The 13928-nt window shown below is 32.7% G+C and overlaps 1 protein-coding gene across 1 annotated transcript in view; it reads left to right on the forward strand.

The window, feature by feature from the left end:
• Positions 1-13619, forward strand: part of LOC143223866 (protein amalgam-like) — a 124528-nt gene extending 110909 nt beyond the window's left edge. The window contains exons 8-9 of the mRNA XM_076452342.1: positions 9546-9626; positions 12786-13619. Coding sequence (XP_076308457.1) covers positions 9546-9626; positions 12786-12880 — 176 coding nt within the window. The 3' untranslated portion in view covers positions 12881-13619. The remainder of the gene's footprint in view (positions 1-9545; positions 9627-12785) is intronic.
• Positions 13620-13928: the final 309 nt, after the last annotated feature.

A 13928-nucleotide genomic window follows, 5' to 3' on the forward strand; every position in this document is an offset into this window, starting at 1 on the left:
AACCCACTAGGTCCATCTTCATTACCTGTTCATGTAAAACCATATTCAATAAAACTTGCATCATATTTTCTTTCTTGTTTCGGTACTTGTATCATTCTGCATTGAAGTGCTTACACACGACGATAACACTGATAAATTCGTATTAGGCCTAGGCCTTGGGAGATTTTTACTCGTATCAGATTTATTACTGACATTCAACCACTTATCCATTATTATGGTGGCAACTAATTATTAATTTGTCTAAAAAGGTATTCTTATATTTTTGGCACTTCAAAAGTATTTTCACGAGCACAAAACAACTTCTTAATGAAAACTCGTTCAAGTACTTGTGTTTTATTATCATACAATGGCACTAAGATCAGTGATGCCATAACGAAGTCAAAAATAAAGATTTGTGGAAAAAAGGCTAGATCGCTAGAATAATATATTTTTCTGAAGGAAAAGGGTAACCTATTAATTCTCCTTTTCTTTAAACAGAAATTTTAAAGCCAAATAACAAAATATTAAGCAAGATCTGACGTGCTTCGAAGTTTCGAAGAAATTAAACAAAATGAAACATGACGTCATGCAGGCGTATGACGTCATACAGCTCGTTGGTTTCAAATTTGTCTAATTAAACTACAACGAATCTAGCCTAACCTAATAATTACCAATTATAATTATCATAAATATAATTACACTTCATATAGATATACCTCGAAATTAAAACAACTGATACTGCCTGTAACTGCATCACAGTGTTTGTAATTTAGACAAGTTTCATTTTGTTATATTTCGTTTGAGATTTAGTTGTTAATCCAGATCTCGCTTTTAAGACAGTTGGCATTACTACCCAGGGTTGACCGATGTTTCATACGAAAATGACTAGGATATATTGCACCTCCAATGACGCATGGGACCTTGAGATGGAGCCATATCTTTTAGCAACCGGTGGTGCCACTGTCGAAGTTAATTGAGATTGTATTTACACTTTCACCGCGAAAACTTCCCCTGAGCTAAAAAATCGTCTGGTGTTAAGCAGAATAAAATATTAAAAAGCCCAATACGCGATAAACGTGTTATATTAAAGATATATTTTATATTTTTGTACAGCATATTCTGATTCAATTTGATAGTTTAGGAAAAAATATTAACTTTCTAAAATTTTCTCACGGATCCCCAGATAACTATTGCGGAGCATAGTTTGAAGAACCATGGTCTACTCTAATACTTGAAAATTAGGGACTGCTAGTGCTAAAGAACCTCGTGTAACTTTGTACGAAATAAAAAAAAACGCTTTCATAATACAAATGTCTTCTGCAGTTCATTTAGTCTTTACTTCCGTCATGTAAGATGTTATACTTCAAATATCAGTATTTTGCATCACCACTTGAAATAAAAGATGATGTAAACAGATAACTGTTCCTTCTTTTGGAGAGAAGCAAAAAATATTGTTCTAAACTATGATTGAAAAAATAGTGATGATATCCTACGTACTCCTATCTTACGTTTATATTCGTCTTAGTTCTTTTTGCAGTTATTTACTCATTTTATTGACCTTAGTTACATTTTTTTGGTGTAAACATATGTTGAAGAAACGTTGTGACTCTTCCAAACAAATCATATAATGAAACTTATTAAGTTCACAATTGTCTTTCTATCTCATTAACTTGTTATGAATCATTTACCACTTGTATACCGGCAGTAAAAAAATATATAAGTGAACGTTTCAATTTCCATATTTACCATTGAAATTGTTATTTGGTGTATGTAACTAATTTAATTGTTTCATTTGGTATCCTTTTAGCAATATTTCAGTACAGCTAATCCATAAATATACTAATCAGAATAAAACATGAGGAAGTGAAGTAATGTCAAACGACTTTTACTTAACTTTGTGTCTGAATAGGTTTCGTCAGCATTAAAAGTGGATAAAAAATGACAATATACGGATGGCCAAAATCTTAAGAACAATGAACATAAAGACAAAATATGCATTTTGCATTGTTAGACCCAACCTCTTATTTGAGTAGAGCTTCGAAAGATGAAAATAAGAAAAGGGAAAATAAAAAAAATTTGTTAGCATTTAATAGGGAAAATGTGAACACTATGAAGTTAGCCTAAATACTAGCTGGTCAAAAGTTTAAGACCATACTGAAACGAAGCGTTAATCGGTAAACACGTAACGAAATTTAGTAATTTGTGTTCAAGCATAAGCGTTGTGAACATCTCTCACTGACATCTCCTGCGTTACATTGGTTAGAAACATGGCAAATGCTAAAAAAGTTGACAGAGTTTGAACGTGGTCGAATTGTCGAGCTGAAAACGCAAGGTCTCTCTCAACGTGGCATCGCTGGTGAGACTGGGCTTAGTAAAACTGCTGTTGCAAATTTCTTAAAAGACCTTGAGGAATACGAAACGAGAATTTCAAGTGGTCGGCCCAAAAAAATTTTGCCGGCGTTGAGCAGGAGGATTCGATGGGTTGTCCGACAAGACACCAGCCGATCGTTGAACCACATTAAGGTCCTTATGGACACAGAATGAAGCTTAAAAACAATAAGATAGCATCTATGAGAGAAAGGCTTTAAAAAACCGTAAACGTCTTCAAAGGCCACGCCTCCTTACACACCACGAAACAGCTCGGTTAAACTTTGCTGAGAAGCACCAAACATGGGACGTAGAAAAGTGGACGAAGGTTTTGTTCTCTGATGAGAAACAATTTAACCTGAATAGTCCAGATGGCTTCCAACCATACTGGCACGATAAGGAGACATTTGGACCATCCAGCGTGCTCGCCCGAACTGAACCTCATTGAAAATGTTTGGGAGTGGATAGCAAGGGAAGTCTATAGAAATGGACGCCAATTCCAACAGTTCACGATCTTCGTGAAGCCATCTTCACCACTTGGAATAACATTCCAGCTATCCTTTTGCAAACGCTTATATTGACCATGCCAAAGCGAATGTTTCCAGTTATTCGCAGTGACGGCCATGAAACTCACCACTGAGACCTCTTTTTTGGCATTTCCTACCCTGTTTATGACTTCTTTTTTGTATGGTCTTAAAGTTTTGACCAGCTAGTATTTAGGCTAATTTCATAGTGTTCACATTTTCCCTGTTAATTGCTAAAAAGTTCTTTATTTTTATTTTCCGTTTTCTTGTTTTCATCTTTCGAAGCTCTACTCAAATAAGTGGTTCATTTATGTTCATTGGCTTTAAGGTTTTGGCCAGCAGTGTAGATTTGTTTGTTTGTTTGTTTGTTTGGGAAATTTCGCACAAAGCTACTCGAGGGCTATCTGTGCTAGCCGTCCCTAATTTAGCAGTGTAAGACTAGAGGGAAGGCAGCTAGTCATCACCACCCACCGCCAACTCTTGGGCTACTCTTTTACCATCGAATAGTGGGATTGACCGTCACATTATACACCCCCACTGCTGGGAGGGCGAGCATGTTTAGCGCGACGCGGGCGCGAACCCGCGACCCTCGGATTACGAGTCGCACGCCTTGCGCTCTAGGCCATGCCGGGCCTAGCAGTGTAGATTAACACTACTTTGAAAATAAGCCTACGAAGTGAAAAATACATGCGCCCCTTTCTCGTGTTCAATCATAACTATGTGCATATATTTATATGCAGTAAAGTGCAAACTCAAGGATAAAACAAGCGATTGCCAAAAACAAACAAAAGGGAATCCTCAGTAGCTGCGGAACTTGAAATCCTTTTAAGCAAAATTAGAATGAATTGATATATTAGGTATTTTCCTTTCCGTTTTATTAGCTCTATTTTTATGCACTCGCAATACCAAGCTTGGTGCGTAAGTGCACACGATTTAATTTTATTACTGATCAGGATCTCTACCAGCCTACCCTCAAGTTGAAATTCTTTCATATAAGATTAGAGTAAATTAATATACAAGACCATTGGTGTATACAAATAAATCAGTCGAACGTGTTTAACCTCCTGAGTCTAAAACTGTAATTAGATCTCGAATAGTTTAAGAAATGATGGAGCTATAAGCTAAAATCTTGTATTTGAGAAAACAAAATCAAACAGAACTCAGAGCCGTTCTATGAACCGTTATGCAGCGGCAAAATGTGCAGATATCTAAATAATGCTAAATGCTTATACCAAGTAATAGATGTTCTAATATGAAGATGTGTTCTGATAAAAAAAAAGGAAAAAGAAAATAAAAACATGTAAAAGGCTTTTCTAAAGAAAAATATATGTAAGCAATATCCAAGTAGGAAAAAAATTCCCAGTTTTGCAAAAGAAAACTCAATTTCCATGAAAGATATGTATTTTACAGGTGAAATATAGTTTCGTTTCTAGTATTAACTGTTTTTCAACCATATATATGTATGTATGTGTGTGTGTTTCTCTTTATAATAGTGATTTTGCATATGAGAGCTGATGAACACAAACCGTACCAGACGTAACGGATTTAAAATCAGAGAAGTGTAAAAACATCATTGTAATCTTATAGTTCTTTTGCCACAAAAGGCGTTCCATTCAATACCATAGCCCGTCAGCGTAGTTAGATGATTTGGTTTTTGGTTTTGTTTTCAATTTCGCGCAAAGCTATACGAGGGCTATCTGCGCTAGCCGTCCCGAATTTTGCAGTGTAAGACTAGAAGGAAGGCAGCTGGTCATCACCACTCACCGCCAACTCTTGGTCTACTCTTTTACCAAGGAATGGTGGGATTGACCGTACCATTATAATGCTCCCACGGCTGAAAGGGCGAACATGTTTAGTGTGACGGGGATTCAAACCCATGACTTTGAAATTACGAGCTGAGTGCCTTAACCACCTGATCATGCCGAGCCTAGTTGGATGATGCCAAACAAAATATTATCTAAAATGTTTGTTTATGTACGTAGTACAAAATCTTGACGGTGATTTTAAACGCTGAGATTAGAAATCTTGCTCACTATAAACCAGATAAAAGGTTGTTTACCAAAACATTGTGTTGGTATTCCGTATTAAACTTATACTAATTTGGTGAGAACTTCGGTTGTTTCAGTTTGGAAACAAATAGGTCTAATACTTTCTAGAAAAAAAAACTAAGTCTAACTAAAAAAACCTAAGTCTCGTGCTAACAACGAATTAAGTTACTCGTATAAAAAAAAATCTGATGCAAATGACTTGATGTATTTTAAGACGGCTGGAACGTTGTTCCGTAGTTTATTCTAATCAATGTTTTAATACCCATACCAGCCGTCTTTAGAATACATTTTTACTTCAAGTAGATTTCTTCATCGTGAAAAGATCTGATGATTCCGACCTTTATATAAAGTTTGACTAGAACTGTGTAGTGCAACTGATGACACTTTTCAAAGTAAACCTCTCTTTATGTGTGATTTAAAATTCATTAGTTTATTCGTGAATCTATAAACGTGTAAGTACAGTTTCAGTAGAAAATTGTCGTATTTCTATTTCATAAATTATAAAGCGAGTTTGAAACTATTATTTCTATTGGATTTGAGACAGATGACTTAGTGTTTTTATTTAAATTATTTATCTGAGACACACAAACAAGGCTATTGCGAAATCTCGCTTATAGCCAAATTCAGCTGGACAAGATGTCAATATTTGCTTCTTTCACAAGAATCGGACAAGTCATCAATCACAAATTAATTCTAATCTTAACTGAGATTACTTTCATTCTTACTTAGTTTCCTAATTATGTGAAGGCCAAAACATCTCCTAGATGTGTGTTTTAGTTTTAACTCTAAGGAAAATGATATTTGAATGTGGTAACAGTAGCAATATCGGAACAGTGAAATAATAACCTTTATGTATAATACACCCAGTATTCCTTTCCTGTTTTATTAAACATTTTCATTCCTGAATCAAACAATTATCTTTATTATCACATAACTCTTGGCAGTACAGCCTAACAAAATGTTTCTAGAATATCTCTGGCGGTCTTGATAAGGCTAGAGTCATTCTTGTTGTCAACAACTTCATGTCATCTCAAATTTACAAGAAATATACATTCTGGACTTGTAAGTTTGTAAACTTATGACTGACCCACCGTGAGGCTCTCCAAATGTAGTGTAATTTAGAAATATTTACTATCTTCTAAGTTCATTTTCAACAATTTAATTATTTATAGCTACTAATAACTACCCTCGGAATGAGCGTGGCCTATTAAACTAGCGTGCTGAACTGTGAATATAAATACTAAAGGTTTACGTCCTGTTTTCGCCAAAATAAAGAAAAAAATGCACTTTCGACTTTGGAGCTATGGGTGTGTTATGAAGGTATCAACCAAATCCCACTTTTCTAGTAAGATAGCCGAAGGGTTGGCGGTGAGTGCTGTTTGCTAACTACCTTCTCTTCTTGATGACGAGAAACCCACTTGAAATAAAAATGTATCTTAGAACGGTTGTTATGGGTATTAACACTTTTGATAAGGAGAGAACAACGTTTTGACCTTCCTAGCTCATCTTCAGGTTAAGAAAGATGACCTAGGAAGGTCGAAACGTTGTTCTCTCCTTATCAGTAAAAGTGTTAGTACCCATAACAGCCATGCTGAGATACATTTAACTGTGTTCTCTCTAGTCTGTAAGCTCAAAATGAAAAACGGTTAGCGCCGATATACCCTGTGTAGCTTTGGGAGAATGTTCGAGAGAACCTAAAATGGTCTTTAACCATTTTAGAAAGAATATAAAACAAGTTTGTATAGTAAGATTATCGGTATTGTATATTTATAAAATATTAACATTAAGCCATTGCTGCGTTAACCGAACTACGTGAAGTATTGAATATGTAATTCAGAAATATCATTGCTGACAACGCTGAAAGGAGAACGATTATATTTTCTGTTATTGATACTTTTTAATTAGCATATTTTATGATATTACACATTATAGTTTTCTTAACGTCCGGTCATATGCACATACATCAACAGGTATATAAACAATATGTAAATAACATATATATGTATATATTACAATATTATTTTAATTGAAAGCAATCATACCACCAGCAGTATTTCCCTTTGGGCATGGCCTAATTGTTTAATGTAGCACTTTGCTAATACTACATTAATTTCAAGGATCGTCTAAAATTTATCTTAGCCACTGAATAAGAAAACAGTTATTCGTATAACCTGAGAGTCAGAAATATTTCTTACGGACAATCTTCTACATATCGTAGCTTTTGGACTCTACATACACTTCCCTGCAATCTGTTAATCGGTAGCATTATACATCTAGAAGTATTATTGTCTATTTTTAAACAATAATTAACACGTTGAACAATCGCCGAGTTTTTAGCCATGATATCTGGACCACTATCGCAACAAAACATGCGCAACTTATTGTTGTAGTTTCATTCTGATCGGAAACCTCTGTCGTGTGCAGAAGTAAAAATGAATGTTTTCACACACGTAAGTAAATACTTTCTGCTGCAAAGATTTTACTGTGTTATACTAAATACGTTGTTAAGACAAATTAAGCGACATAATGCTTGGAAGATACTTCTTTCGGTTATTTAATGATACAAAATTTTGTTTGATAACTATGTTTGGAACGACGCATACAGAAGTCATCTGCAAAATGACAGTTTAGAACACGTTGACACATTTCACTTGAGGCAGATTGACACACGTGTCAACCAGTCCCACAATGAGAAATTTACATATATTTCGTATGCTTTTAACACAAATATATATTGACTAATTTTGATTCATGTTAAATTCTGAAAAAAAAATAGCAACACTAATGTTTTAAGTTCTTCTATGCGTTGCTCTATTTCTATTATTTTGAATTTCAGACTGTATTTGGAGACATTATGGTTAGAAAAAGCTAAAAAGTTTTAGTTCAATTTAGTTTCAAATTAAATGTAAGACATAAAATATTATTTAGTGTAGGTAGTGTTAATTAATTTATCATGTGAGTTAATATTTCCTGGTTGTTTAGATGTTTTTTTCAGAATAAGAAAGTTAAAAGCAGACGAATACTGGAAGTAGATCTATATATACGAAAAACAGACGATTATTGGAAGTTTTGTTTGTAAGTCATTGTTGTAAAAGTTATATAACGTCGCGTGCAATTGAGGATGTAGAGATTTCTAAGATGCCTGAGTGATAAATGTATAAATAGCAGCAAGCAATGGAAAAAGTAGCAGAAGTAGCTAAAGGGAAGCCACGGGAAGTTAAACGAAAAGTTAATAGTTGGGGGAGTGAAAGGCCTAATGGTTTACATATTACAGGGAGATTAACAATTCAGTGGGAAATAAGGAGAATAAATTGTTTCATCAAAGGATGTTCTAAAGTAACTGAACCAATTTGAGTGGATTTCAACAATAGGCAGACAAATTTTGAGAAATACGAAAGAGTAGACGATTTTTGAGTAAAGGATACAATCGCGGTAACTCAACGACCACGTACTCTGACAGTCTGATAAAAGAAATAGGATAAAATAGTTTGGCTTGTTAATTGAATTATAAATTAATTGTATGGGCTTAAGTGGGCTTTTGAGAAAAAAAAGAGAACCTTATAGTATTTAAGATATAACTATGGAATCCGTAGTGTAAGGAATGTTTTGTACATACGTTTAACTTATTTTGAGTATGTATATTATTATGAAAACAAGTGGAGTGCGTGCTGCTCATTTATGTTTTTGAATTTATCGCCAATAAATCACAGACACCTACTATAGAAGAGTCTTTGCCAAACACCCCACAAAAGTAGTTTACCTGGCATGTAATAAATATATTTTTATAAATAAAGTGCTTTATATTTAATTTCGTCTGTGCCAAGTTACCCCATAATGCGTTTAATTTTGTCCCGTGCTCTGGATATGTCAAGACGTAGGGTGCTCTTCTGTCATGTTTATTTCTGAGAAAGTTAGGAAAGAAAAAGTTCACAGATGCACTTTATTAAAAAATAAAAAAGTAAGTTAATCAGTTACGGTCTCTCCTACTCAAATATTTAGCACGTAAGTATATCAATGTGATGAAATTGCTGCAAATAGTGTTTCATCAAAATCATAACGCCTGAAAACCATGATGAACTAAGAAAAAAATATTGTTCAAGTCCTTGATATTGTTATATTTGTGCTCTGGTAATTAGCTATTTTACTTTAGAACTATTGTGATCAACATACATACTTTATATACAGATTTCAAAGAAAATAATTCCTGTAGATGCACCCATCTCCACCCTTTTCTTGTTAATGATTCATAAGCAACGTCTTAGGCTGATGTTAATAAATGTCTCTCTATGTTTGATTAAGTTTTGTTAAGTAAAACTGATTGGGTGATCAATGTGATATGAATAATTCTTGGCTAGAGGTATTGTAGAGGTACTAGTGCTCTTCTGTTTACTCAAACTATTATTTGTTCAAACAGAAGTTTTAAATGCACATACATACATATAAAGAATAATATACTATATGTATACATAACTTGTTAGTTTGATGACGCAGAAAAAATTTGTCTTTCTAGGGTTGAAGAGGAAACATTTAGAACTTATAGAATAAGTGTTTTACACATCCTGTATGAGGTAGCGCTGTAGTAAAATTTCTATTGAATTAACTGTTTTGTGCAATGTTTGGTTTTCAGAAGAAAGTTCTCCGTTTTACGATGGCTCAAACATCCGTGAAAGCAAAAGCATCAAATCAAAGGAATCGGTGGAAGCGTCAAGTGGGTGATGTATATCTAGATATGGAAATAAAGCTGTTCGCATCTTATCTCAAACCTAATAAAATTTGATATCAGCGATACTATTTTTTTCCTTACAAAAAATTTTAAAGTCCGTAGCACAAACTGGCTATATAAATTATATTTCCCTGTTCTTCCAACATTAAAATTGAATTATAAAAATGAAAAACAAAACAAAAATAAATTCATAGCTTCTTGAACAATTGAGTATTGAATTTAAAATATATGCTGTGTTTAACTCCCACTAAGTATTGTGCAAGAGTTTAATGTCATTTTAATGAGATTATGTACGTTGGATAAAATATATAGTGTACCCAGATAAACAAGGTTATTTTTATATTGTTAACTCTACTAAATTTGTTCCAAATTTGAAAAGGATTTGTTATAAAGACAAAACTTTATGTAAAACGTGAATGTTTTAGAATACGTTGCCTGCACTGACAATACAAGTAAAGATATAAAAACAAAGAAACATTGAAATGTATACAAAGTTACATGAACAACAACAAATACTTAACAAAGTAAAACTACAAACTTCTACTTACTTTTTTCAAGTGCATTGGATATCTAGATTTATTTCAATACTTTTCTAAAATGGTAACACCAGGGATTAGCGTCGTGTGAAATACGTGTCATATGTATAAGAAAAAAAAGATATCATGAGATTTGAGTGATAGAAAAGTAATTGAAAAACAACAAAAGGAAAATTCATCAACTATATAATATAATCATATCTTTGTTTCACCTAAAGTAATATTTATAATCACTTATTCTCTTAAATAAGGTTTTATTTACTTTCACAGTTCCATCAACAAGAAACAAGGGCAACTTTGACATTAACTACAAGGTTCAATTAAAGCAAAGACAAACAGAAAAATAAAACCTACAAAGTTTTAAAAGCAGGAGAGTTGTTGCCACAAGAGATGAGTAATTATGAAATATTACATCGCCTTAGTAGCTCTGTATCCGTCCTTTGAGCTAATACATAAAGCCAGTACAACTGTATAAATTGTCATTGAGTCATTTCTATGACTCATTCTTATACATGAATAATCACTTGTACAGCTTATTCTTTTCAGTCGAAAAAAGGCCCATTCGTATAAAAGTAATTCCTGTGAAGCTGTCTTAAAAATGTAAAATAAAAACCATTTAATTTTAACCATTTTTGCTCTATGACGGAGCAATTTTTTTTCAGGCTTTATTATAAAGACTAAATAATGTTTAATAATCAGTGATGTCGAAAAAACCCACTTGTAGAGAAAGATATATGTAAAATCGGCTCGTTTGGGTTGAGAAAATATTTTACGTAGAAGAGCGAACATAAATATTTTCTCAACCCAAACGAGCCGATTTTACATATATAAATAATGTTTAGTACTAGAAAATAAGGTGAAATATACTTAAGTTGAATCTTCATTATTTTTCCTTGTTTACGTTGCATTTATAAATCTAACTCCAGCATTATGATTAATACAGAAAGTGCGTATTGTTACACACGATGGCTCTTATGTGGGCTTTCTGATTAAACACGTAAAGTACCTTAATTTGTACTCGATTGTTCTAATATTTTATTTAGAACACAAAGTGCCTACAGTTACACATAATGCCTATAATATAACTACGGTTATGCTTGGTGGTTCTAATATCAGTATTCTGGTTAGCACACGAAAGTCTAGAGAAAAACAAAACTGAAATTACAGGGTTATTATAAATATAATGAAACTATTATAATTTTCAAACTCGAAAACGAATAATAGCTGAGCTATAATATTTGTTAGGCGAACAATAATTGTGAAAAAGGTGGTTTTAGTGCTAGAATGAATGTCCCCACGTGTGTTGGTAGTGAAATATGTATATTGGGAACTAAAGAGGTCTAGCATGACCATAAAGTTATATTTTTTAATGCTCCAGCTATGATAATAACAATTGGTGCTGCAATGAGAGTCTATCTAGACGGGTCTATGACTGAAGAGAGAGATTCTTACAGAACTGTAGATTATAGAAGGACGATAAAAACCAAACGAAATGATTGATGTAGAACTTCACACAGGCTGTTATTCCTGTATTTAAGAAAATGAGTTTTCAACAAAACTGTCATAAGATGTTACACCACTCTGCATGACGTCTACCTCCAAGTTATAACTATGTTTTGGGGAATCAATTAAATAAGACAGAAATTTTCCCAACACATGGCCAGAACGGTCTCCAGATCTTGCTACTACTTCATTTCGCTATACACTGTAGTTCTACTTCGAAAAGCCTGAAAAATTGGATATTACGTCGAGTGCAACTGTTGTAAATTGAAAATTATGTACAGATGTTTACCATGTTCTCTTGCGCCTGAATGACGGCAACATCGAAGATTAATTATGTGTACCCCGTGCAATTTTTATGATAAGCACTCCTTAAATGATAATTACTTTTAATATATGAATCACATTTGTAATAACTGAGTTAGAAACGACTAAATATTAATACTTTATGATGACCATTTCTCGAGCTATGAATGTTAAAAAAGATCAGCTGCCTTTTAAATACCCTAGTCTTATTCTGTTATTTATGCTCTAATGACCACTTAAAATTTGCTTTTAATGTTCGATGATGTTTGAAATAAAATTTTATTTTCCCAATACAGCAGTTTATGGTTTTATGATTACGTTTATATTAAAATGTTATTTACAGCAGTGGACAGTTATAAAATCCATAAAATACAAAATTTAGTTACTGGGTGAAAATAAACTCTAAATATATTGATATGATTTTTGAAAGTTTTTGTTTTTCATAGAGGACTTTAAGCTGATTTAGTTCCTTGAAGCCTCAATTATGAAAAGTTGTGATTTGGTGAAATTATTTCCAGTATAAAGCAGATTCGCTTTTAGTCTTTAGCTGGAATGTTTAATAATTTTCTATACGATTCTTCTGAAGGTATTCATTTTTTTTTTTTTCACAAATATCACCTTAGACTGCTTATAGCTACATAATATATTTAATTTTAGTTTAGAATTAATGTCTAAGAGTTATTGTAATTAAGCAAATAGTATTCAAATGAAATAGTTATAAAAACAATAAACAATTGGTTAATTTGTTTTTTCATAGGCATAAAATAATTTCGTCATAATAACACTCCCAATGTTTTTACAGAAGGTGGAAACAAGGCAGACAGTCAAGGTGTGTCCTCTGCTTTTGTATTTGGACTTTGTGTCGTTCTTTTTATTCTGAACGAAGTCATCACGTGACACGTCAAACAGCTCTGAAGACTGGCGTATTTATAAACAAATATTTTTTTTTTGTTTAAAAAGAAAAATAAATTTCAGAAGAACATTGGTTTAAATGGAATTTCTGCTCGAAATATGTCGCAGATAACAGATCAACCTGTTTTATTCCAATTTGCGAGAATGGAGATAAATAACATGTGAATTATGTAGAAAATATATATATAGTTTCGCAATTCGAAAGGAAGAATTTGCATCGTATACATTGTTTCAACACATGGATTTTAGTTGAAACTATCTGAACCTACTGAATAACAAATGTATGCCATCATTGCATAGAATCCCAAATAGGTAAATTAAATGTATGTGTAAAAATCATGTTCATATTAAATAAAATAAACACGTAAGTGTAGAAATGCCTGAGAACTATTAAATATTATATGTTAATTGAAAACATATGAAGCATGTTTAAGTAGGTACGCCGTATAAAGTTAGATAACTACAATATATCGCATAAAATGTATATAAATATAGAACATTCCATTTTACGGCTTTGTACTGTATTGTTATACTTAATTTGTATTGCATGAGTTTTTACGTTCGTAAAATATTACACCTGGATGTGCAATAACGCTTAAGCGTACACATAGTGTATATAAAATATTAAAACTTGTGATATAATTATGTCTTGTTGTCAGCTATAGTCCGTATTGTGATTATTATTTCATTAACGTAACTTTACCATTATTATTGTATTCTGTAATTATCTGTCTTGAAAAGAATATATTAAAGTTTATTGGTTTGAATGAAAAACCATTTCTACAGCTACATAATTTATTTCATTCCCGCACTGTCAACTGTATTCCATAAAGAGTCAAATAAAACATTAGCACTACTTTTTGTTCGTCTACAAGAATTTCACTACTTTGTTACTTGAACTATTTCCAAACATTATGTTCTACCAAAAAGCATAAGAACTGATTAGTTTAAATTCAGTAGATTTAAAAATCGTATTCTCTAGTTTTGCTGCACATTGTAAAATAAACCAATGTTTGTTTCGATGATGTGTTGT

The sequence above is a fragment of the Tachypleus tridentatus genome, chromosome 8, assembly GCF_004210375.1.
Source record: "Tachypleus tridentatus isolate NWPU-2018 chromosome 8, ASM421037v1, whole genome shotgun sequence".
Taxonomy (NCBI): Eukaryota; Metazoa; Arthropoda; class Merostomata; order Xiphosura; family Limulidae; genus Tachypleus; species Tachypleus tridentatus.